This window comes from Rhyacophila brunnea, unplaced genomic scaffold, assembly GCF_057557595.1.
Source record: "Rhyacophila brunnea isolate RB1 unplaced genomic scaffold, BYU_Rbru_1.0 scaffold_20, whole genome shotgun sequence".
Taxonomy (NCBI): Eukaryota; Metazoa; Arthropoda; class Insecta; order Trichoptera; family Rhyacophilidae; genus Rhyacophila; species Rhyacophila brunnea.
The window spans coordinates 4,266,024-4,293,551 of NW_028232860.1; the positions used below are offsets into that span (position 1 = coordinate 4,266,024).

Genomic DNA, 27,528 nt, shown 5'->3' on the forward strand with positions numbered 1-27,528 from the left:
TCAAATCAAAAACATCACGCGATAAAATTTGGCCAATCACGAGAGTCCTTTTTGTTGGACGGCGTGGGTACGCGAAGTTTGAAAAAGAAAAAGAAAGTAGTGAGCGTCCCTTTCCCAACATGTACGGACCTGCGAAACTTATTGTTAAAACAAAATATGTAAACGTGTAAAGAAAATGTAAAATATAAGATAATACTAAGTTACGCACGAGACAAACGTGGTTTCATTTAATTTCTCCTCAATTTAAAATATCTTTTTTTGTGAATCCGGGGTTCGATGGACACCTGAGCTAGCCGCTGGAACCCCGGGTATCTCATTAGGCTACAGATAACTTACAAATGGACAGGTTCTAGAATCTAGAGCTGGTGCCTGTTACACTCACATTATGAACTTTATAGAATATGAGTAGGTACCAAAATGTACGATAAAGAGTGAGGAAAAATTTGAGTCAACAATGGTGTTAATGAATGTTGTTAATATCTATAATATTAATTGCTAATATTTCCGTTTATTTTTAAGAATTCTAAACTATAAGACATTTTGAAGCTAACTTTATTCGTACGATGGAGGATTTTGAAATTACTATTTTTAGGATTTTCGATTATAAGGTTTACGAATTCTGTTTATTACAAAAATTTTATCTAATATATTCATTGAACCTAATATTGAAGACTCTTTCAGTTTTTCCGATATAGACCCGCTCGCGGTCATTGCATGCTAATACATGATTAATGTGTAATTAAGACAATCAGCTGACTATTGCATAAGCCGAATTATTTAAATAAGTGCTGGGTACTCTGCATATAGCTCTCAGATACCTACACATTATTTAGTCAAAATGCTCTTACAACATTGAGCGAATATAGTGAAAAGGAATCTAATATTTTTTTGATTCTTTCAGGTGGGTGATCATATCGAGAGAGGCTGCGATGAGATGTGCACTTGCGAAGCCGGTGGGAGACTTTCCTGTAGTCCTCGCTGTTCTGGCCCCTTTTTGAAACGAGGATCTCACCTGAGAGGACGAGATCCGCTTTGCAATGAGAAACGAGTTGATGACCCTTGCTGCTCCATACTAGTCTGTGCTGCTGATGCAGGTACAAACACCGATTATTGAATCTTTCACTGTTAAAGCCATCTCTTTCTTTTTAATTTATAAACGAAGGTTGGATGTTAAAGTTGTTATAGCTGGATGTTGCTCACACGTGACTGACACTTCACAGCGGCCACCTGGTGGATAAGAACAATAATAATTATGTATACAAAAAAATACATCATAATTTTACTGAGTTGCTCATGAAGCACCAGGTATAACCGAGTCAACAATTCTCTAATTTCAGAAAGCGGCATGTGTGTGTCAGGAAACAAAACATATTCGATCGGTGAAAACTTCAACGAAGGCTGTAAACGGACCTGCACCTGTGAAGAGGGCGGAAATGTTACCTGCCTCCCAAGGTATTTATTTAGTTTTGAACATATATATAATAAAAAAACAGTTTCAGTCAATCAGTCAACATTTTCTTATTTTGCTTTCTTGTCCATGATTAAGTTTTTATCAGTGTTTTTAATACTATTTATAATATCTTGTCATTGTATCATCATTATAATAAGCCAGATTTGATCTATCACTGGATGAAGGTCTCTCTCAACTCATTCCACTCTCCTCCCCTAGTTGTTCGCTGGCATGTCCATCCGCAAAACTTGATGAATAATCGATCTAGCGTGTTTAGGACAGTCATAATATGGTCGTTTAGTACCTCTTTGGTATCACTGTATGACATTGCATCTCAGCAGTTATGTACAGCCTTTTATTTATCTGTCTTCATATTCTATGCTTTTTTGTGGTCTTTACTTATAATGCCCAACATATACCTTTCTATGCCACAAATAATATACTTTTAAATTTTATTATTCATTTTGTGATGACATTCCAGGTGTCCCGTGCTGGAACAGAGAGATGATTGTGTAGATGTACCTGACCCCAAGGACTCATGCTGCATGTTACAGCTGTGCGATGTCTCTCAAGATGTTGACGAAGAGACTGCGGTACGGGATGCCAAGGCAGCCGTTGACAGGACGAGCATGCTTACTAATCAAACATTAACTGATAAAGTGAGTAAACTTTTTTTTTCTATACCAGCTTTCAGACAGAGGATCTAACCCAACATTATAATGTGGAGGTCAAACATGGTTGATTTCAATCAGGAAATTGTTAAGAATGTCAGTTTACGCGTATCTATAGAACCGGCCATCGGTTATCTTCAGTCTGTCAGCTGGTAAATGTGGCACTGAGTCAATGCATACTCTGAGAAAAATCGTGTCCGGAAACTTGTACGTATGCAGTTCACCGTATCACACTTCATTGTGAAATGTTGTATATTAAAGACCGTCCTACTTCTTTGGGTCGTTAGTACTGACATAAAATTCATGTCTAAATAAAACACGGTTTTTGTCGGTTTACACTTTACAGGCAGTCAGCAGAAAACTAATTTTGAAAATTGCCGATATACTGGATTATTTGTTAGGTTAAGTTAGGTTAGGTTAGGTTGGGTTTTCATTCTTGAATTCATGTATTTTGCCAAAGTCAGCTATGAAAATTGAATTAATGTTCATATTGAATCTAATAAAATTGGAGACCGTATAGTATGTGGTCATCTCTTTACGATAAGAAAGGTCACGGCGAACTGTGCCACTGTGAAATGTTTTACGTACAATTTACATGTACCTAACTGAGAAAAATTTTGTATTATGCAAATACGCATAAACAATTTTATGAAGGTAAAAAAGCCAATCGTGTCAGTTACTAAGAGGTACAACATGAACAATATTTAATTGGAGACTGTTCCACTGCGCATGCGCACATGTTGTGCAAGTTGCAACTATCGCATGACAATTCAGAAGCTGATAAACATTTTTGATGACAATAAGTGTTTACATTTTGCCTTTTATTTTTATGATTTTGACAATACATACTGCTAGCAGTAAATTCGCGATGGTGTAAATAAGCATCGAGCCTTTTTCTTTATTTTGTTTCAGAAAAACAAAACAGAATCGGCACAAACAAATTCGTCTGAGAGCAGTAACAATATTGATCAATTCCCAAGAATTACCGAAATTACTTCTGTCAAACCATTCATACCAATCTCTGAATCTATGCTGGACAAGACGGAGCCGATTCTATCGGTCAGTGCCTTGCCTAACGGAACCATTCAAGTGCATTTACGGAACGAGAACAGCTCGGAGAATAGAGTCCATCTAGAATTGAGCAAAGATGGCGGGCTAATGTGGAAGGAGGTTCAGCTGAACGGAGGAATGATTACGGGCCTCGAGGATGGCAGGGATTATATTGTGAGATCCAGGGAGACAGGGATGAGGTTTTCTGTTAATCTACCCAAGATCAAGGATGACAATGACATCTCTAAAAAAGGTTCTTCTGCAGGATGCATGCATAGAGGTGTTCACAGAGGTGTTGGTAAGGATAATTTACAATTAAAATGCTTTACAAAGTAAATCTTTTCACTGGTGGTGTAGCAAGAAAGAGACAGAAATAGTGTTCTTAGAAACAATCATTACTGATTCTATCAATTCAAGATGTTTATAATGTCCATTTTCAAAAACTGCTAAGTCCATAATTTAATATTCCATCGTGATGTATTTTACAACGTTTTTATTAGGTCGTATTCTTGTTTGTCCGGTGGTTGTTTATCCCGTACAAATCTTGCAATCGATTTTTAACTAACTTCCCGTCTAGCTAGACATTTGAAACTTTTAGAATATATCAGAACACGATGCCAATGCATTTTTTTAATACTTTTAGCCATCTTTACGTAGAATTGAATTCATTTTCAGTTAATTCTGTTTTATATGAAAAGTTATTTCGGAAGAAATCCGTAATCCAATCCACTATTATTGGTTGCTAGGGTCCTAGCAACTAAATTATTAATATATACGTGAGTTACTATGGAAATCAATATGAGTGTCAAAATGACATTTTAGTGTTATTTCTATCAAATACATTTTTTTTTGATCGTTTAAGCTAGTCAAGTCAAGTTTATATGATTCAACAGAAAATTTAAAAACGTGGTAGGTATATAATTATTTAAATTAGAATTGTATACCAATGTTTAATAGCTGACAAACCTCAATTGCAATAAATATTAACAAAATGAAATTTGGCATGCTGGTTTTGAACTTACATAATTTTGAAAACACCTCTGAGAAAATATATTATAATCAATAGAAAAAATCTTTTTTGAAAAAAGTAAGACACCCAGCAAGATCGAACCTGTATCTCTCAGATTTCATGTTAAAGGCGCCATACTTAATTGCGACAATTTTTAACTAATGGCTCTTAATACTCTCTGAAGAGCTTTCCAAATTGAGAGTCCAAATTATTAGTAAGTTCAAGTAAGTTAGAACAAAAAATCTTGGAGTGATCCATGACGTCGGTTAGTAATTAAAGTAATACCTACTTTGATTTAAAATACAAAACCCGATCGCCAATAGTAACTGAATTTGGATAGCGCTTTATTAATGGTAAGAGCCATTAGTTAAAAAATGTCTCAATTAAGTATGGCGCCTATAGCATAGTGGTGCATGGACGTGAAACACGAGAGATGCAGGTTTTATCCCTGCTGGGTGTCTTACTTTTTTCAAAATGGATTTTTTCTATTGGGTATAACATATTATTTTCTCAGAAGTGTTTTCAAAATTATGTATTTTTCAATAATTAGAATGATTTTATATTCTTAAATCTTATGAATTATTCATTAAACAATAAAAATAGTTAATTAAAAATAATGGTTTTGGTTTATATCTTTTTAATTTATCAGTTTTTGAAATATTGAAGTTTAGGAAGTTAGTATTTTGTAAAATTATTGGTTTCAGAAAATAGACACCTCAATGATTATTCTTACAGATGAAGAGTTCCACATGGGCTGCGACGAGTTGTGTGTTTGTCTGTCTGACGGTAACGTAGAATGCGCTCCTTTGGTGTGTCCCAGCAGTGTAGGCCTGGATGCATTAGACTCAACATGCGTTCAGTGGGCGCCGGATCCTCCGGACTTCAAGCCGATACCTCCAGCTTGCTGCCCACCCGCCATGACATGTGTCAGTAATGGATCTTGCAGTTACAAGGGACACGAGTAAGGGATATTTCATTTTTATCATTGATCAGATTACTTAAATGTAGACCTAATGGTTAGTCATACTTGTGTAAATAAGTGGTGTCACCACTAAATAGTGGCAGAATTGAGAAACCCAAGTGGCAGATGTCAAAATAATCAGATATATCGACACAGAATTGAAAGTAAATATTATATAGGTTATATTATTGTATTTTAATAAATTTCTTGAAATATTACAAAATGGAGTAATCCTGACGCTGGTAAGGAATAAATGTTTCACGATAGTGATGCGTATAAGACGGTGAATGATAGTCAATATTTTGATGCACCAGCCTTAATTTCGTGTTGCTGAAATTTATTCTTTTTGTGTTAAATATAAAGTTAGTGGTAATTATTTTTAGTTATTTTAGTAGAACATAATATTGTTAACTATGTTGTGCTTAAATTTGGTAGCCGTACTGAGAAGCAACACAATGGTAAAACTTTTTATAGTTAAGTTTATAATAATAAAATCATGTTTTTTCGGTCCGTAATGCAAGAAACACGGCTTCATTTTACCGAAAAATAGGCGCTCTCTATATATTATGACTCTGAAGTTGCAGCTAATTTTATTCAATCATCACTTCGTTTTCTAGAGTATTAGGTAAATATCAATTTATTTGAGGCGTCTAATTCCAAAAAGCGATAAGTCCACATTTGGTCAAAATCGAGAAAAAAATACGCTGTTATTCTTTGTATAATTTTACACAATATGTATTGATCTATAAATTCCAAAACGCGACATAACCCTACGAAAAAAAATATTTTTACTCTCGATTTATTACAAAAAGCGCCAAGTCCGTGTTTCATAATATTTAAAGCTTCGCGCGTTTAAGTCAACCAATAAGGAAACGTTCAATATTGAAAAGGGCGTCTCCCATGCTGTAGCATCTGGTAAACTCATGACAGTGCCACGGAAATATTTGCCTTATGCGGAATAAATTTAAAAGTGAGGTACAAATAGCGCTACGTACAATTTTTTTGCCTATATTTATTACATTTAAGAGTTTATCGGCTGAAACAAATTGCCATTTGGTTCTAATTTCGACATAGAATACAACGGAAAAAATAATCTCATGTTAATACAAATAATTGAAGCTTGAAACATAAAAACGTTGTTTCCCGAAAATATTGAATTGTGGACTTGTCGCTTTTTGTAATTAGACGCCTCATTTGTCATATTTCAGTATTCCTAATTGGTCCGAAGTCCCGCTGGACCTATCAGGCTGTGAACAGCGTTGCTTCTGTGAGAGTGGTTCGGTGGAGTGTCAAGCGGTGTGCGCCCCCCTCACCGCTCTGCCACCTCAATCCTTGCGCTGCGTCCCTCCCATGAGGCCTGCTCCTCGACATCCCGACGGAGACAAGTGCTGTAAGGAGTGGGCTTGCGTCTTGAACGGTGAGTCTGTCAAAGGTTTAGATGATTTTATTTGGGTTATAGTTTGCTGTTGGTTTCAGATGATGCTTCGATTTGTTTGAATCTCCATAAACAAGGGCTTGACTAACGTTACTTACGTGAGTATCTATGCATATTGTTAAATACTGCGCTGTAAATGCCTAGTATTCATTGTGTTGAAAACTTTTTGGAGCTAATTAGCATTGTAAATTCAGTCTGCTAAAGGAAAAAGGGAGATAAGTTTGAAAGTAAAAAGATTTATTTAAGCTTACTGGTCAATATGCCTTCATCAGGTTAAGTTCTAATAATAAAAAAAATGTTGTCATATCGTGTTAAAGAGTGCTATAGTGGAACTTAACCTTGAAAATGCGCAGATTGCGATTTATTCTAGTGCGCATGAATTAGGGTAAATTTAATCGTGTCCGGAAACTTGTACGTATGCAGTTCGCCGTAGCACACTTCACGGTGAAATGTTTTATCGGAAATATATTACCGTACCTATATTAAAGACCGTCCAACCTCTTTGGGTTGTATAGTACTGACATAAAATTCGTGTCTGAATAAAACACGGTTCTTGTCGATTTCCAGGAAGCCAGCAGCAAACAAATTTTGAAAATAGCTGATATACTGGATTATTTGTTAGGTTAGGTTAGTTTTCATTCTTGAATTCATGAATTTTGCCAAAATCAGCTATGAAAATTGAATTATTGTTCATATTGAATCTAATAAAATTGAAGACCGTATAGTATACGGTCATCTCTTTCCGATAAGAAAGCTCACGGCAAACTATGCCACAGTGAAATGTTTTACGTACAATTTACATGTAACCGTTTGAAAGAACATACCTTTTTGTTAAAATTATATTCGAATAAAACGATGATTCATTAAAATATACAGATTGGTAGATTAAAAATGTTATATTTTTGTTTTTAATGCTATTTATTCATTTAATTCATATTTCCGTAACCTATTTACTGCTTTCTTGACTGTCATTTTTTAAATATTTGGCAAATAATCTATCTTGTGGATTAATCATATTTGTTAACATTTTCAGATAATAAGAAAACATACCCTTTCAATAAAACTGACTCAGACAAAACGACTATACCGAAAGACAAACAGAACGACACCGAACAAAACAACCTTTTACCGCCGCCCCTCTTTGTCACCCTACCCCCTGACCTTCATAAGGTCATTGAAGAAACGTTTGGCGACACTTTTACCAATGAAAACAAAAAAAATTCCAAACCTAAATACGAGAACACCGATTCTAATAAAGATATTCACAATGCCGGACCATATTTCACTCCTAATTCTCCGCAATATCATAATGTGGCTCTTAAGCCCGATAAAGGTGACGGGAAACGTTACGAATACCCAGGACCTTTCGCGGATCCCAACCACAAAGCCCAACCTCCCGGTAACGGCCTCGGGTCATTCCCCTTCATCAAGAAACACAAAGAAAAGCAGTCCTATTCTTACGAGACCGATGATCCTCGAGATTTTATGCACTATAACAACGGCCCGGTCACGAAAGACACCGACAAGAAACCTCCTCAATCCAATAACGGTCCGAACCAACAGAAACCTTCAACAGCTGACGAATACCATGTCAACGACCCGTATTTGTCAGGGAATCCGTCGCATATTCCGTTTGGACAGAATCAGAATGCGGCCGGTCCCGGATTCTTCAATCCTTCCGCCACAAAGAATCAGCAAGATCTTCTGCATCTCTTGCAACAAGCCAATGGCGGTCACGCAAACCCTAACATTATAAATGGAGGCTATTTGAATCAACCTGGTGCGGGAATCTACCAAAATAATGGAGTTCCGGTGGGCGGTAATCGAGGGGAGACGATTCACGTGTACACAGATGGATCCCCATTGCAGATTGAGCACATATTACAGCATATTCAGCAAACTGATGGGAATCCGGGGGCTTTTGTGCAGTATGGGTCACAGCCTCAGCGACCACGGCCTCCTAATAATAATGACAGCAATAGTTCTGCCAATCCCGCTTCTACAGGTCAGTTGGGCTGTTTGCAAATAGGCAATGTTGGTGTCGTGGGCCGCAGTAGATTGTTGTGCTTCTGTGTACATCCCCTGATGCTTTGTAGTGAGTCGTTCTTCTGTGGTGAAACTGGACGTTTATTATGGCAATCAGCTAACTCCTTCATCATCCAGTTTGTTTATTGTGGTTGGATATTCATGTAACTAATAATAATTATCTCTCTACTATACATATATATATAATATATACATATATAATATCATTGAAATTAATGTCATTTACTTTTAATCGTTGATGGAGGGCTGTTAAGGTAAAATAATGAAATTGAATTAGGAAATTGGTATACAGTACTCTCTCAGTAATCCGCCACCCCAAAAACCAGACAAGTGTCCAATTAGTGAAAGCGGCGGATTATAGTGCATACCTACAAAATATGGTAAAAATGAAATCAGGTATTTCGTAAAAATAGTTTTTTTGAGAAATATGTACTACTTCATTTTGTGTGTGAGCACAGCATAATAATTGTGATGCGGTCCTTGGGCACTTTCTTCCCTGGTACATTACTTTCTTCGCGCTGAACGTACGCTTTACGAAGGAGAAGTTTCCAAAATAAACCCGTGTCATCTGCGTTATATCTATAGTTGTACGCGGTGGACTACTGAATTTGACAATTGAATACCAGTGAATTATAGAGCTTGATTTTGTGTTTTCAACTAGTAAAAATAACGGCGGATTATAGTAGTTGTTGGATAATCGAGCGGCGGATTACTGATAGTGTACTGTACATGTAAGCATTAACCCCTGTTATACAATATACAAATTCGAGTCTGGAAAAATATCTATATGGACACGTAGTGAACTGCGCCCTCCAATTTGAGAAACATTGGTTTAATGCTTAGAATGAGACTGTTGTTACTATTGACAACTTTTCTTTAATAATATTTTAGAATTTTAAAAGACACATTTATGAAAAACAGTTTGTTGATCGGTGATTTTAAATAATTATATATATACTGTCGAACAAGAACGTTTTGTCCACATGTTAAAATTTGTGAACTAACAATCCCCTCCAGTAAAGCTAATCGCATTTCTGTTTTTAAATGAGGAATGCCCCCAAATTTATCATTTAATTATACGCTCCCGTGATGATTCTCTAAAAAGTATCCGCTGTTTCTCTACCCTAGAAACTAATTAAAAATTCGATTATAGGAATAATCATTTATTTTAGCAACGCTCGTCCACTTTTGTACATTTTTTTTCATATCATTCTCTATGGCCGACTATAATCATTTGTCTACATATCCGTGAGGTGACATATCTCGTATTGTTAACTTATATTATTGGGTCAATTAATTAATAAATCCCTACGATTGACTGACTGAGGTGGTGAAAAAAATGATAAACAGATTATGTATTTTTACTTAAAATGTTGTATTTTATGTAAACAATTCAGTTTATTTCAAAAGAATTCACAATTTAATTCAAACCCACTTTTAATATGTTAAAAAATTGTAAAATTTACCAATATTAAAGTAAAAATACAAAATCTACAACTTTTTCCTCAACTGACCACTATGCTATGTTGTATTTCCTTCAAAAGATTTCTTAAGTTCTCATGAAAGTGTTGTAAATAAATTAATAATATTGGACTATAATTATAATTGGACTTCACTAATATTTACATAAAACTGACTGACAAAACAATCTGTGAACTTGACAATATTATTGTATATACTCATTTATTTACTCATATTTTCTTGATTTAACTGTATGTACCTATTTAGAACCTATATCCAGATATGACATATCGTTCGTGAGCTGTTAAAACCTCGGATGTGACAATTTTGTTAGTTTACCACATTTTTTAGAAAAACTCTCAAAATTCTAAATACAGTGAAATTAAAATTTGATTGGTTTTTTATGTGATTACTTAGCAACAGGTCGAGCAGAAGGTGTCTCATTAAAATGATTCTGAAGATTTTTATATTTACCTGATATAATACAATATTAGTGAATACAGGAATATAGAGTCTAAGAATGTAAGAGGGTGTAATATTGTTACATTGTTTATATAGATAGAACTAGCTGACCCGGCAAACGTTGTTCTGCCATATAAATTATTTCTAGTGAATATTTTGGTTGTATCGTAAGTGTGTGGGGATGGGATCTATGACAGAAAGAGGAATAGAGTGCTGTAGACGATGACCGCCGATAAAAACAAAAAAACATCAACCATTCATTTTCTCAATTCAAAATGAGTAATGATGTTCATAATGAATGAATTACCTGTGACAGGATCTCGTTGTTTACTGTTTATGCAATATCCGTCTTGTCCCTTCCAGAAAATTAGCGGATATTGGAGAGCGTCGTATGAACGGTGTGTGTCAGCGATGAACTCCAGATTATTGTTTCTTCTTCGAATCACGATTTCTCGCGTCGATGTGCGGTCGCCAACCATGATTCCAGCAATGTCGTCAACAACAGTCGCATTGAATCGACGTACGTGCTCTTCAGCTGGTGTTTTATCAGGATTGATGACAATAGCGTGATTGTCATTTTGCAATTCGTGCGTGTGTGCTTTGAAGAATTTCATTAATTCATTGTGCTCATTCAACAGGGCGTCCAGTTCGCCGACGATGCGCCTGGCATTAGGCGAATTGAGGCTATTGTAGCCGCAACGTGCATCCACATGATTGATGCCCTTGCCGCGCCCATGAAGTAGATTTGTAAAAATGTATGTGGTTCGTTTGGCATTGGTAGCAATGAGCCTACTTTGTGGTATACTTGGCCTTTGATTTTGAACGTAGAATGGAATTGTTGACCATTTGCCGCAGTATTGTGAACTATTTCTGTTGCTCCGGACGAAGTCATTTGGAAGCATGAATTGAATGTGCGAATAGACTTCAGGAACAGGTTTGAATCTGAAACCGTGCCGATGAGCAAGCCGTTCAATGGTTCTGGTGGTATCTCAATTTCTGGTAGTTGCACTTTTCCTGATGCGCAACACATCCCGGCTGACTCATGTTTGAATTCGAGCGCATGACAATGGGGACATTCTTTGTCCATAGCACCAATCAGCACTTTCGGATGAGCGGAATATTCAATATCTGGCTCGTACTCGAATGCGAGACGAAGGAACGAAGCGGATGTAAATGTTCGATGTACTTGTTGGCGTTGTCGGTCATTTGCTCTGCGTGTGTTAACTACGAACCGGCGCGCTTGGCTCCGTTCCAATTGTCGTTGTTGATTTCGTTCAGCTCGTGCCTCTTGTGATTGAGATGCACGCAATTGCGACATGCTTACACGCACGTTTTTGTTATCTTGTTGGATTTGTTCGTCTGTTCTTTCTGCTCTACTATTTTGCATATTTGTTGCTTTATTCGTTCGACGGCTCAAATGGCTCCCCTTGCTTCTTGCTGGCATTGTGCACTGTAATACACGCACATAAAAATAGATAAATTAAAATAAATCGTACAAAATTTTGCACGCACTGCGTTGTGATATGCCGAATGAAATGTCAAAATGACCCGACGCTTCTCTTGAATTCTTCTCGGACGTAGCGCCATCTGTCATTCAACAACATAAATAATTTCGTTCTGTTTGAAATACGAACGACGGTTAAATTTGTTCATACAAAAATAATAAAATCGCGATTTTAAAATGGGAGGGTGGGGGTAGGAGAATGAAAATTTGGCGTTATAGGTATTTTTTTATGTTAAATAATAAAAAAAATACAAAAAAAAAATTGTCAAAAAAATAAAAGAAAAATTTTCTGGATAGAGATACCCTAATCACCTAGCGATATGAAATATACTTGTTGACCTATTCTCATACCTAACAAATATACATTAAAAAAATCATAAAAATCGGTCGAGCCATTTCGGAGGAGTTCGACCACAAACATCGTGACATGAGATTTTTATATATATAGAGATAATACACATCTTGTAGGTATAAGTGACATGGTAATATATGTATAGATAAGTGATGAAGGGTGGAGGTAGGCTGTGATCCACATGGAGTCAGTGAATGTTATAAAATCATCAGATAAAAAGGGTAACTTGTGGTTAGAATTTATTATAGATCACATTTTACATGTGTGTTTACACCCATTATTGAATATAATATCGAATCATTTATGAAAAGGTGATGATTTCTCTTAAAAACAACATAAAAACAAAGCCAAATTGACTGAATAATGTTTGAGATGATTCAAAGTAATCATAGGGGTAAATAAGCAGCTGTCAAGTAGTCAGTAAAGCGCGAACCAAATTGAGGTGCATGTCGCGGACTATCACGTGACATCACAGAAAGCTGTTGCTACAGGAAAAAAGTGTGTAAGGTTGTTTTTCTTGGTTTTTAAAATGATCAGACTGAAGCTCCCATCCCTTAGCACATTTTTAACCTTTAAACTAACATTGTCAGTTGACAAAATCTGCCGAAATCACCAGAAAAACCATGAGGTCACCTCACGTTGAACCCGCATCGACACCTGTATGAACTCAATGAACGTTTTTATCATCTTCTACATACCTACACTTTTCGACTCTCATGTCAAAATCAGGTTTTTTTGTTTTTAGCGGTTGGCATTATGTATTTTCTATAAGAATGTTGTCTATTATCTATGGTCTGCAGGTTGGGTTCTGTTCAAAATATTATCTACGGATATCATGTCGGAAGTAATTTTAACGTATGCACATGTAGAAATTTAAAATTAATTGAAATTAGCATGAATAATTAATAATAATTCTAATTACTAATATATTATAGTTGTCACTCTTCATCAGTATCATTCTTCAGTGAATTTACGGAGATGGTGCTCGTTCAAAATATTCTACAAAATGACGAAACCATAGACTAAATATGTCGCCGCGACGTCGTGACAGTTGGCGATATGCACCTCAATTTGATTCGCATTTAAGGCGCGCGTTACTAATTCGTTGTTTGTCAATTTATGGCTACGGCCGTATGTTGTAGCTTAGCCACTGGGAAATGCCAATAGAAATGGTGTATTTCAAAAAATACTACCTTATTCTTAGGTCAATAATTATTATAAAGCAAACATTATTCGTAGAATGTTTATCACATTTGAATGGTCAAAGACATAGCTTATAATCAGTATCTTTAATAGTATCTTTAAATGTGTAAATCTTGCCCATTTTTTGAATAATAAAATGCCTAATCTTGTCAAATTTGGGATCACAGAGATTATCAATATAATTTTTTTTTGTAAATATTTCACTATAATAATGTCGACATAAATTTTACTAATGGTTTTATAAATGCTTTTAAAAATTAATGAATATAAAAAATCTTAACACCACTTCACATGGACGTACTGAAATATTACTATATTCTAAAATATTATTTAAATACTATTTTAAGTAATAAAAATACTTTATGCAGTCATCAAATGTTTAAAATAAATATAAAGGATAATAAGGCTTTAAAATGATGTAAATAGATTATCTACAACGTTTAAGGAATGTCCAGGATCATGCTTTGAAAATAGCATAAAAGCTCCATTTTGACGTACGCTGAGCATGTGGGCCGTTAAATGGCAAATTGTAGAAAACTCCAATTTAACATTATGTCACATTTTTATAAGGAAATATCTCTAGTTCATGTATGTAGTAATCACACTGGAGCTATTACGATTCTGCATGATGACAAACCCCCACCACCTATGATTTAGATAAATCAAATAATTCATAGACTGAAAAATCAAAGTGTTTGTGCTTATAAATCATTCTTTTTTTGTCACATCGGAGGTTTAGCATGTGGACAACGATATGTATTATTTTTATATCATATTGAACATTTAAGGGTATGTACTTGCACAGTGACGAGATAAACTGACTAAATTATTCGAATGCACAGTAGTTGTTACAATGTTGAATTGAAGCGAATGTACATTACATCTTTATGACATTCTGTAACTGTACTACTATCAGCCACCAAAATCTATACGCTTAAATTACACGAAACGGTGTGGTCTCCATCAATCATTGTCCGTATCATAAAAATGCTACTTTGAATCTGTTTTGACAGCCCGGCCAACATGTCCGTATGGCGGAGAACTACAGGATCCAAACCACATCCTCTGGGAATATCTGAAAATATAGTCCGAGAGGGAAGAGATGCTTAAGTCGGTCCAACCAACTGTTGGGCCCATCGGGCCGTCTGATCTGGTCGCCACAAAGGCCAATTATATTGCATTTAAAATAGTCATATTGCGGACATGAAGATCTCTTCACGTAGTTTCTTTGTCCGTATTGTTTTTTGTATCCTATATAATCATTAAATTCATTTAATCACTCACCCATGGCACTCAGTCCAAGCTCACTTAAGAGCGTAGTAGATACCCAAGTCTTGGGTATTTGCTCCTGAGACATTCCCAAGGATGCTTCAGATCCAAACGTAGGGCCTTGTAATATGCTCGATTAAGACTGAGTGTGATGTGAGGCGGGTAGGTTTGGAGGGTCACTAAAAATATACTGAATACAGTCAGTAATCAGATATATTATATTGTAGTAAAAAAATATCAGGAATGACTGTTTATTTTAACAACCAAGCTGACAATATATATTTTTTGGTCTACATAACTTTTTCACATACAACATAACACGATATGTTATGAGCCAATTGAAGTGAGTGTCGTGACAATCCAATTGGTATCTGAATCGTGGCATGTAATATTTATTTATGATGGCTTATAATTTTCGGAGTGTCTGTGAGAGTTCTAACCATAATGTAGAATTTGCTTTCTACCACACGGAAGTCTTACGCTACCTGTCCAGCACCGCGACCGGCTACAGTATTGCATTGAGATAAGTGTCACATTATCACTCTCAGAGCAGTAGTGTTGTTCTGTCATGTATCTTCTCTAATTCAATACTTAATGCATTATTTTCTTTGTCACTGTCTTTTCCTGTGTAAATAGATACTCTAAGCTAATTTTTTTTTTTTTTAAATATTGCTTTTCAGATATTAAATAATTACAATAATGTATTGCTTGGAATAGTTATGTTATGCATGTTACGCCGAATGTGCGAAATTGACTATTACATGAAATGGGCAAAATTTTGCCTAATTCATATAATAGTCAAGCCCGTTGCCTTATTCATGAATTGGGTAAATTATCTGCCGAGTGCGTGAATTCGCCAGGGTATGGAATTCTTAAACTGTCAACATGACAGTAGAAAAAAAAATTAATACGGATGGTTTTATTAGTTATAATTGGACGTAATTTAATATTAGTATTATTAGGTTAGGTTAGGTTTTGTAATTCTGAATTCAACTGAATGTCCATTTTGAGTTTAGCTAACAAGTGTCAACAAACTATCAAATCATACTATCACAAACAAACAATCGACCATTGCACGATTGATACCCAAGCACAAATCAAATCGCGAAAACACCTTTTAATAAAATTCTTCCATTATCATATTATAGTTCTAGATTTTTTTTGGGCATAGTAAATGGATATGGATTTGACACATTTGGTTAGTTTGATTAGCTGCAAAAAATACCACCGGAGCGCGACCATCTATTTTGACCAATGCATGAGCATTTGACACATTTGGTTTAGTTGCAAAAAACACCACCATAGCGTTACTATCTAATTTGCCCAATGCATGAACTAGGCAGAAAAATTACTGCTTAATTCACGCACTTGGCTGATATTTTGCCTAATTCATGAATAAGGCAACGGGTTTGCATTTTTCATGATTTAGGCAAAATTTTGCCTATTTCATGTAGTAGTCAATTTCGCACATTCGGCGTAACATACATACTAAAATACGAGTAAAAGCATTTATAGTACCATAGCTGAAGTTAGGCTTCTGGGTAACACAGAAGTTCTCTTCCTTTATCGATAACATGGCAAATAAAATTTTAAAAAGGAATATAAGAAAAAAGTAAGCTGCCATATGCCTAACTCCAGCATATTTATTGTAGTTGCCCCCTTTTCCCCATTTGTTGGTTTTTTAGAATGGCTATGTAGATTAAAAAAAAGACAATTAATATTAATTTTCTATAAAGGACAATATTAAATATTGTAAATGGGGTAGACTTATCATTAATATTATGGCTTCCTTACAAAATTATATGTTTATAATAATTTATAATTAAAATATTGTCTTTCATAAAGTAAATGAAGTAATAGAATGCAGATAGTCTTTCCCGGCCGGATCAATTTTCAGAACGTAACATTTTGTGATATTTTTATAATCCTCTCCCTTCTTACGAATAAATCACAGTAAAAAATATTAATTCCTTCTGTTATCGGGTAACGAAAAAGGACACAAAGTTGTTTTAGCAACAATGATTGTGATAAGGGTCGTCCATAAATGATTTTTGCACCTAATTATTTTTCACCTAATTATTGTCACATTTTCTTATACATCTTTGACCCCATGCCGAAATTATGTCATTTTGTAAACCCCCTTAATTTGCTTAAAAATAAATTCGTTGAAAATGATTTTAGTATAATGTTCCCACGGAAGTTTTATTCTCAAAAAAATCATTGTGAGATATTACATTTACTCCCCCATACCTTTCCCCCCATTAAGGTGTGATGTCATATATGGACAACCCCTGAACTATAAACGATCTCTAAATTAAAGAAATCTTCAGAAAATTACTCCATACTTCTGTTTTCAAATTACTTTAAAACCTGACTGAAGAGACAATAATAATTGAATGCGCGCTTCAGGAGTAGGTGGTCTGCCGAATGTTCCGTCAGGGCCCGGTCCTCTAGGAGCCGCCGGAGCGTCGGGTGAAGGAGCCCTCCAAGTTGTGGTGCTCGAAGCCTCTTCACCGACGACCTTACGACTCGTTTTCAGTCTGCCATCCGTCATGGTGGGACTGCAAGGAAGGGTGCAACTGCGATATACTGACTCCAGGTAATGGAAGAATGACTGACCGTTTGTTCTATTATTTTTAAAGTTGGTTTTCATCAGCCCTACTTCGGTGCTGTTCACTGCAAATCTGAATAGGGATACAAATTAAAATTTATTTATTTTACATATTATAGACTTTATAATTTATAAATTCAAGACATGCGCATGTATTATATACACAAGACTGCTTTCGGGTAGGAAAGTATCCAAGTATTAGCACTTATTGTAACAATTACAATAAGTTAGTTGTAATTGTTAGAATAAGTGCTATGTTTTAACAGCACCTCTCTTGGCTGTGATAAATTTTAGAGTGAGTTAGACAGTTTTGACAGTTCAGACGGCTAACTTATTGTAATTGTTACAATAAGTGTTAATATTTCGATAATTTCCTATTCTATTTAGCTGCCGTAAAGGCCGAAAGCAGTCTTGTGTATAGAATAGAAGCGAAGAAATGAAAAAAATAAAATAATAAATGTAACAGAATAAATTAACAATATTAAGTTTTTATTCACAGGTGCCACTGTTAATTTATAATATTAAACATTAAAAAAACTATTATGTACTTACATTAAAGTGTTGCCATCATGCATTTAAGGGTTTATGTTTATATAAAATACAGCATGGATAGAAGAGTAAATATAAAAATCATAAAAACATGATAGTAAACCACATGAGCTCTGTTTTAATTTTTTTTTTTAAATACGTCCACTTAACTCACTCACGTAAGTGGAATATATAAATAGCGATTTGGTTGAATACAGTAAGTTTTTCCCTTACCAATTGGCATTACAAGTGGCAGGTAAGTTCTGCAGCTTGGGAGAACAAGCAATGGATGCTCCTGATTTCTAATTTATAGTTATCAGGGACACACAAATCAATACAAAGAATAGAAACATATAAGTTGAAAACAATTTTGTAGTCAAACAGATATAAATTGGATGAACTTTTTTTATTATTTATGTACCTAGTCAAGATAATTATTGAAATAAGTACTGTATTTTTTTCCATATATTTATTTGAAGTGAATAACGATGAATAAGTTATCATTTATGACATCTAATATCAATCAATATTTCAGTGATCCTGATCCATCTTCATGGCGTCTCCAAGAGTTTGCACCTCCGGAAGACCTGCTGGCTACACCACAGCTGGAGTTCCAGCTGGGATCTCTTCAACCCGACACGCTGTACAAGATCCAAGCGGCCGTTGTCTTGAGGCAACTTCCTTACGTGCCCAAGAGCCATATATATACAGTCAAAACACTTCCATTACAGGTATATTATTTTAATACTATAAAATGAGTAAGTTGTCTAAAAGCAAAAACGCCACTGTCCTTCAGTCGTAGTGAGAAATCAAATAAAACCGATGCTGGAGTAATTCTAATACTTTATACAAGCGGCGGCTCTCGTGGTGCAGTGCCTAAGCGCTGGCCTTCCACCCAAGAGTTCTGGATTCGATCCCGGTGAGGACACAATATTTATGTGTTTTTGTCAAAGCTTGGGTGTTTATGATTGTTCAAAATTACTAACAACCATCTTGGTTGGTTATTAATAATTAAAAAAACAATACTTTATATTATACAAACATGTGAGTTTTAAGTGAACTGTTATATAGATAAGATGGTGCAGAAATTAATGTTTTTAAAAATATTAATATCATCCAAGTGACAAATTTAATGATTTGGTAATAGAGAGTAGTGAGATTGCTTGTAACTTTCGAACAGTAGTGATTTGCATCTCAACATTTGTAAGTAATAGAGGGTGGCCATTTTGCTAATTTCTTATGCTGTCTCCTAATTGGCTGGTTTAAACAATGGTGGATTTGAATGACGTCACTACATGTGGACAGTGGTGAGTGCATGTAAATCCAATTTATAAATTATTTTTTTATGGTTTTCTGGGGATATTGCATTTTATCTGTTAAGTTGTACACATACACAAGATAATGGAGAATATTTGAACATTCAAATGTCATTTTCGAATTTTTGTGGGCGTTTTTGCTTTTATACAACTCAAATAATATAATCGTGTGTGTCGAATTTGGGGTTCTGTGGGTAACTGTGTGATTCATTTTGTAGTTTCAAAATGTAGTGTATTAGAGCCCTATGCAGAATCCAAGATTTCGATCCTAAGGATAAGTTGCCGAAAAGCATGACTTAACTACAGGAGGACCTCGACTTTCGCACATAATTGGTTCCTGAAAAGGTGTGCGAATGTTGAATGTTCGAAAGTAGAGGGAAGTAAAAAAAAAATTGTGTATTTGAAATATTTATTTATAAAGTAATTATAAGATGTTTAAGTGGGGTTTGCGGGTGTTTCCCTTAAGAAGTTATCAAGAGTTAACTGTTTTCCACTATTTTTTTTCTTATTTTAAATAAAATATTTTAAATGGTAAATCATTAACTTTACAATATTGCTTAACTGCTGGCACGAAATGTTAAGTGAACCAATCTTTTAATATTAACGCAGTAAACCCAGGCTTTTTTATTTGATTACTGGAAGCAATTCTTTATCCTTCCCTTTCAATGCTCTGGGATTTTCTGGTTGATAAATCATTGGCATCAATTTTTAATCACCAGCCAAGTTTCCACCAAGAAGCAATGTCAATCGGTTTTTAGAAAGTTTATGCCCAGGGGCAAATGATTCTTCTTTAGATAAGAATGTACAACTAGGCATTTTTTCCCCAAAATAAACCTGTGTCATCTACATTAAATATTTGGCTATAGGAATATTCTCCATCTTCAATAATTTTGAATAATGAGGAAATAAATTCTTTTGCAGCATCGTTATCCACATCAGCCGATTCTCCAGTAAATTTAATATAAACCAACCGTTAATTGCTTGAAAATCGTGTTAGAATCTTCTTTTTCTAGCCTTCTAATCTTTGTACAAACTAAGAGCCTTCGCTTGAATAATTGAAATATTCAGAGGGACATCTTTTTGATGTTGGTCGTCGATCTATGATGACAAATAGTTTTCCATTTCATCCATAACTATGCCGTGTCTTTTGGAAACTACCTTTAAAGAATAATTTCCACAATTTTGAACGTATTCCTTAATTTTATTTTTCAAAATTGAACATATCGTAGTAGACCGGTTTGTATCATACGAACGTCCGATTGAAGCAATAGATTCACCGCAATCAGAACGTCATGTGAAGTTTATAAGTCCTTAATTTCTCTTTGTTCGTATCAACACTGCAGTTTTTCTGTTTCTCACTCTTGTTTATAAATCTTTAAGGTGAAATATTTCAAATGAATCAAATTAGCAAAACGCACAACACAACAACCCCGTACGTGGTCCTGCGCAAGACTAAACCTATCCTAGCTAGCTCACAAGCAAAGTGACGGGTGCGAGCAGGATGCAAGTGATGCAAGAAATGCACTTGCTTGTGAGTGAGCGAAAGGGGGATATCTTTACCCCACAGCGTGATGTTTTACAAAAATGATTTTTTTTAAATGTGCGAAATAGCGAATTGTGCGAAAGTCGAACGTTCGAAAGTCGAGGTCCGCCTGTATAGACTATACTGAGTATAGAGTTAAGGAATCCTTAACCATAGACTACTTTTGTTATGAACACGCCCCCCCCCTTCTGTATTACTATTTACCACTGACAGCTGCTGTCAAAATAAATTCACATGTCCATAAAACATTCCAAACACTCTAATTCATTTGACAATGTATCTCAATATGGATATTGATAGTGTTAATTCGTTTGGCATGTACTTGTAGAATATTATTTTACTTTTATACGCCAGCCCGAAGAAATACAAGATGCCAGATGATAGAATGACACTTGACGCTAGTGTAACCATGTTAAAAAAATATCTTGCGGTGCCTGTGGAATCACGTATAATGACTTATAACGGAAACATAAGAGTATTATTGCATTTATAAAATGCAGTTGTCATATTTTTGTCATCGTTTAACAATTATAAAATAATTTACCTAAACTATAGGAAGGAGAATTTTTAAATATGGTATTATTTTCAATAGAAATGATCTTAACTAAGGACAATGTTTCTGCATAGTGTTTTCTGCTAAGGAAATTTCAGTTATGACAAATGTTTCTGCATTTCGCTCTTAGAATATAGCCTATCGGAATTCTATTTATTAATCTGCTCTGTGGTTTTGATGTGTACTTATTTCACAGGAAGAGACAACATTGCCTCCAGTTATACCAATTGAGCCAAACTTGGCTGTTGGCCAAGTGAACCCGAGTACCGCGCAAATTAATTGGAGATCATTCACTCAGGATGAGCTGCTGTATATTGACGGTATTCAACTCAGGTAAGCCAACATGATAAGTTAACATTTCATATACATTCTATAGTCTCTGAGATATCTACTCTCTACTGTCAAAACTGGTAGTAATTTACTACTTATTTTTTAACTTAAACTAAAATTAACGTATTATAATAGCCGATAAACTGGATTATTTGTTAGATTAACCTAACCCAACCTAACCTAACCTAAATTAACCCAAACTAACAAATAATCCAGTATATCGGGTATTTTAAAAATGTGTTTTCCGCTGTATTCCTGATAACCGAACAGTACCAAAGTAATATATTTAATTTAGTCTCTCAGTTATACTTAAATGTTTTCACCAAGATAATAATTATTGACATTTATCAGGTACCGTGAGATTGACGGCAAGGTATTTTCGGGAACGCCGTTGATCCACCGGGCCGTGACCACGTTCCAGCTGGAAGGGCTGAAACCAAACACTTCTTACGAAGTGGGCATCTACTTCATTCCATTCCTGGGGCAGCACACTGAATTGCAGAGCGCCAACATGGCACGCCTTATTACGCCACCAGTTGCAGGTATAAGACAGTTTTTCCATGTCATTTAATTAAATGTTACGAGGAAACAGGGTACAAGAGAATGGTGTAGTGACAAATATTCTAAAACTGAATTTAGACCAAGCAAGCGAATGTTTGTTCTTCCCCCACTACAGCGAAATTCTTATGCTCGCTCAACAAAATGCGTTTATGTCAAGAGAATTTTGCTGGAGTGGGGGAAGAATAAACATACGCTCGCTTAGTCTAAATGCGGCTTAAAGTTGTAAGGATATACTGGTCATTAAGATGGTAATGAGTAAAAGTTCATAATAAGAAGTATTGCGGGGAAACTCATCTCGAGAAATAATCTGAAAAAGTCAATCTCGAGAAATTTATTTTCCGAAATTTCGAGAAATTGAAAAATTTTAGTAAACCTGTCTAAGTTAACCTGTTGACCACAACCAGATTTTTTTTTTTTTATGTAGTTTCTCAAGAAAATTCGATTTCCTGGTAAAATTTTTTTTTGGCCAGAATGCTAAAACAAGCTGTCCACTTTCAATCTAAACGGAATTTTTAAATTTTTTTTGACTACAACTGGTTTTAAAATTATACTGAGAACTATGTGGATTCTGTAGCTTTGCAAGCGATAGTCACTCGCTGTAGTATTGTCTTACAAATATTCGCGAGCCTAATATTATAAGGTTCTAATTGTTCATCGTTGAAACAACAAACCCAACAATGAAGTAGTGTTCTGCCTCATTGTTACTTTTGTTTCACCATGACAAACACTTAGAACCTTGTTGTTCTCCACTCGTGTATTATCTATAGTCTGACCATTATATCTTGGCTACGGACGTCATAACGGTGATCTCGGGAACATGGATGCACTTCCAGGTACTAATTTACGCCCCCCGCTATAGTCCGTAACACTGCATACAGCGCTATAAAATCGTGGCCGAGTTGTGGTTCTAGTATAACGCTGTTTAGACGGTCAGTAAGTATATTATGTATGATGTTTTTATAGATATGTATGATTGGAACGTGTTACTCGATGTGTCGGATGTGACTGCGTGGGGTCTGACGCTTCAATGGAGCGGTGTACCACGCCCGGCAGAGCGCTATGTCCACGTGTGCCGTGCCGTTTGGAGGGCTGAAGCAGCGCGGGCTGATAAGAGTTCCTTCTCGCTACCTACCCGGGACGCTCCTCCCATGGCCAATATTACGGGATTGACACCGGGAACAAGGTAATTAAAACATAATACGATTGCATCGTTCGTTTTTTTTTTCATCATGACAAAATTATGAAACTGGTCTAATTTGTTACTGGATTCATTGGAAAAAGAAAAAAAAATACTTAATTAATTATGTTGGTTTTTTAAAATGTTATGGAGCACTTGGGCTCGTTCATATATAGTGTGGGCGGTGGGTGATTAAGCTTGTGGCATGGTTTAGATTAATTGAAGCTCCTAGTTTCAAATCCCCTTAAGTGCCATAACCCACTGCCGCGACAAGCCGCGTACGGTATGTCGTGCTGTGCCATGCGCAGTATGAATTTGTGTATATTTAAATGGTGCAAAACTCACTGATACAGCACTGCTGCTCTGCTTAAAAAAATGCGCGCGACGTTTTTGAACGATTTTGAGTTGATATGTATTTAGATAGACTTTTGATACCTATATGATGGCCAAAGATTGAGCTTTAAAAAACGCCAAAAACCATCAATATATTGTATGATCAAAAATTTGGGTAAATTATTACAACGTATACTACACAATATTGTAAATATAGCGAAAATATGCATCATCACTAGATTTTAGGTAAAATATGCAATAACCAGTGAGAATGGACTAAATAAGCAATTGCATATCGTCTCTGTTCTGGCAGAACACACTAACTGGAGAATACTAGTTTTGAGTAATTTGACTTTGAAGTTGTTAAAATGTTTGAAATGGTCTATCATGTGAGTTTATGAAGTAATCGTAAAAAGGATGACTTTAAAATAAAGACTGTTTATTTATTAAGAAGGTTTCCAGACGGTAAAGTTTGAAATAAGGAACATTTTGCTATAACTAACTCAATATGTCATTTTGTCTTGTCTTCTGCCAGAACAGTGACGATATGCAAATATGCAAATGCATAATATAATTTGGTCTCTAGTTATGAATTATACGATTTGGATGTATTTAATCAAATGACATGTTTGCAGGTACCGAATTTGGCTCGAGCTGTATTTAACGAATGGTAAAATTAAGACCAGTAACGTTAAAGATGTAATGACGAAGCCTGGAAAGCCTGCTCCACAGGAGGCGTCCACACAAGAAGGTAATATTATGTTTTTTTGAAATATGTCTGTATTATTAAAGCCTATTTCAGACCAAAAACATATCGCACCGTGAGTGTAAAACCAAGGCATCTGCAAAAGACATATTTTGGATATATTAGGGTTTGAAGTCTTCGAGGAGGAGAAAAGAGTTTCTAAAAAAAACACCATAATATTTGGTTTCTATCTACATTATATTGCATGTTCTTTCAGTTACTTCACTTTTACATTATCAAGCTCACGACTATTGCAGTTGTTTTGCATTTAATCTCGAAATTGAAAAATTTGCAGATGCCTTGGTTTTACACTCACGGTGTGATATATCTATATATATAATGGCTAGCACAATATGTTAAAAGTTTTTGATATTTGCAGGCAAGCAGCTGGATGGCTCCCCAGTCCACAAGGGAGATTACTACAGTTCGCTGGTGGCTGTGGGAGTGCTGGCGGCTCTGGGGGCTATGACTTCTCTGGTGCTTCTTTTGGTGCTGGTGCGGAGGCACCGGACGGCTTCCGCGCCCATCTGTGCCAGCGCTGCCACTCCTCACAATAACGCCGGACACAGGAACAACGGTGCTACTCTTCCACCATATGATAGTCCATCCTACAAGATAGATCTACAGCAGGAGACAATGGGTAAATAACCTACCTTAACTATTGGACCTAAATGATAGCCATCAACTTATCAGGTCTATTCTATGGATCACACACACATTGCTAAAGCAACATGTGATTTTTAATAGAGACATGGTGTTCAAATCCATACTTGCGGTTTTAGACGCGTGCACTTTTGCCACAACTCAAATAAAAATTATTTAAGTGGTATTTTCACTTGCGATCATCGCACTTCATTTGATAGTTCTGGAAAGAAAAACGGCAATATCTATTTTTGTATATCTTCTAAGCAGAGTAGGTGGTATTCTATAATGTAGTATTTGTAATAATAATAAAAAAAACGGTGTGTGTACTTATGTACGCGCATTAGAAGTTATACTTCTTTGGCGTAACAAAACAAAAACAAAACTTGTGATAATCTAGATTCTTCGACTAGTTCTTAATTATCTTGTTAAATTACACACGTAAGAAAACGGGCCGCTTATTGAAGCGCCCATTGGCTTATTTCTATACACTTTAACTTATATTACTAAATTATATAATGGTTACTCGTTGTTTTTATTTTTTAAGTACCAACTGTCACTCTGACGTTTAATAGTTTTTTATTTACGTAAGGAATTGCAAATGACCGACAATAATAAATTCACTGCCTAGGCAACGGAACAATTCTAAACTATAATATTATACTGTATAATCGTCACGATTGCAGTATCATACTGTGGCGTAAAGGTAGTGCGTTCGGCTGATAACCGAACAATTGGTGGTTCGAACCCAATCGAGTGCGTTTTTTTATGTTTGAAAAAATAAATTATGTGTTACATGTTACACGCCAAAAATAGACTCTGATCTGATTTTCCAAACGCGCCTAAAGAAGTATAACTTCAAAAAATACATTTTAGAATTGTTTTTCCAGAAGTTATACATAAAAGGGCTTGAACAGACAGAGAGCGGTCAGGCGTTCTGCGTTCTTTGTTGTGTATGGACTTGATAAAAACTGTGCACACAGCAGTCAGACCGCGCCGGTCCACACACTACAAAGAACGCTGAACTCTGAATGCGGAACGCAGAACGCCTGACCACTCTCTATCTGTACAAGCCCTAAGAAAGAAATGAGACATTTAAAAGTTTGTTCAATGCGACTACTTGAATAAAAATAAATGTTTAATATGAATAGAAAAAAAAAATTGTAAACACAAAACGTTTCGATGAGCAGTTGCATTACAATGCATATAATAAGATGTCTTATGTGATCATTGCATAACTAAAATAATCACCATTTGAATGAATAGTTGAAGTGTTTACTGACACTTCAACTATTCACAAGTTGTTAATTGTATTTTTTTGTAACCTTTGACTTGATAGGTAGGTAATGGAGGTTTTACCTACTTTATTGTATTGATTTATTATATAAACTAGAGTAAAGAGAGTTCGTTGTCAGTGTGTGTTTGCCTTTGGTGAGTGTACACAGTGCCTGAAGATGCCGAAAGGCGAAACCCGGGTCGCAAAAAACGACTTAAATGGAATAGTACAGAGCTTGAATCCATTAGAATTTAAATTCAAATTCCATCAAGTACCTTCAGTCGATAGTATTAATATGACTTATTACTAATTTTTTTTTTCTTTCCAGACCTTTGACATTCGGCCAATCACATTAAGAATAAGGAGAATCAAGAAATGGCTGTTTTCTCAGTTACTCAAAATAATTGAACAATAAAATTAATATGTATTGATTAAAACGTAACAATAATAATATTATTACTTTTGCGAGTGAATGACTTTTGTTAAGTTTTTTTTTTTGTGTTATAGTGTACATTTTTCAATAAGTAATATTGTTGTGAATGTTGGAACATTTTTGAAAAGTGATTTTTATAGTAATAAGTTGACTCTATTTATTGTGTACATTATTTTTTACAATGTTAAGAACTCAGTAAGAATGACAAAAACTTAAATACCTAATATATGTAATCATTGATAGCTATTTTTATATTATAAGAGAACATTAATAATTATTTTAATAATATGTATACAGGTAACCCCCCCCCCCCCCCGTTCATCACGGGAGATACGTTCTGGACATGGTCGCGATAGGCAAAATTTTGCGATCAACGGGGCATTCCCTCTACGTTTATTGTGCAAAAATTGCGATTACATACTGTCGAGTAATGCATTACAGCCAGGTTTTACAACACTCACTCTCTCGTAATCTTCGCCGTTCTCTTCTAACAACACCATGGATTGATTGTGAAGAGAAAGGGTCTTTTCAATGGTTTTAACACTTAATTGAACAGGTTTGGAGACGTCATTTTCTAGAGACGTTTGGCAGATCATTTCCTGCAGCT

The 27,528-nt window shown here is 35.4% G+C and overlaps 1 protein-coding gene across 2 annotated transcripts in view; it reads left to right on the forward strand.

The window, feature by feature from the left end:
* The window catches only part of LOC147071104 (putative epidermal cell surface receptor), a 142,757-nt gene extending 115,614 nt beyond the window's left edge, over positions 1 to 27,143 (forward strand). The window contains exons 4-18 of one of the 2 annotated variants that reach the window (XM_085948671.1): positions 902 to 1,094; positions 1,338 to 1,452; positions 1,932 to 2,109; positions 3,034 to 3,469; positions 4,916 to 5,141; positions 6,350 to 6,558; positions 7,610 to 8,581; positions 17,283 to 17,472; positions 18,548 to 18,743; positions 21,621 to 21,757; positions 22,106 to 22,296; positions 23,279 to 23,498; positions 24,461 to 24,576; positions 24,950 to 25,210; positions 26,817 to 27,143. In XM_085948671.1, the coding sequence (XP_085804797.1) occupies positions 902 to 1,094; positions 1,338 to 1,452; positions 1,932 to 2,109; positions 3,034 to 3,469; positions 4,916 to 5,141; positions 6,350 to 6,558; positions 7,610 to 8,581; positions 17,283 to 17,472; positions 18,548 to 18,743; positions 21,621 to 21,757; positions 22,106 to 22,296; positions 23,279 to 23,498; positions 24,461 to 24,576; positions 24,950 to 25,210; positions 26,817 to 26,824 (3,648 nt within the window). In that variant the 3' untranslated portion in view covers positions 26,825 to 27,143. The remainder of the gene's footprint in view (positions 1 to 901; positions 1,095 to 1,337; positions 1,453 to 1,931; positions 2,110 to 3,033; positions 3,470 to 4,915; positions 5,142 to 6,349; positions 6,559 to 7,609; positions 8,582 to 17,282; positions 17,473 to 18,547; positions 18,744 to 21,620; positions 21,758 to 22,105; positions 22,297 to 23,278; positions 23,499 to 24,460; positions 24,577 to 24,949; positions 25,211 to 26,816) is intronic. The other variant, XM_085948672.1, reaches the window with a different exon arrangement.
* The last annotated feature ends 385 nt before the right edge of the window (positions 27,144 to 27,528 follow it).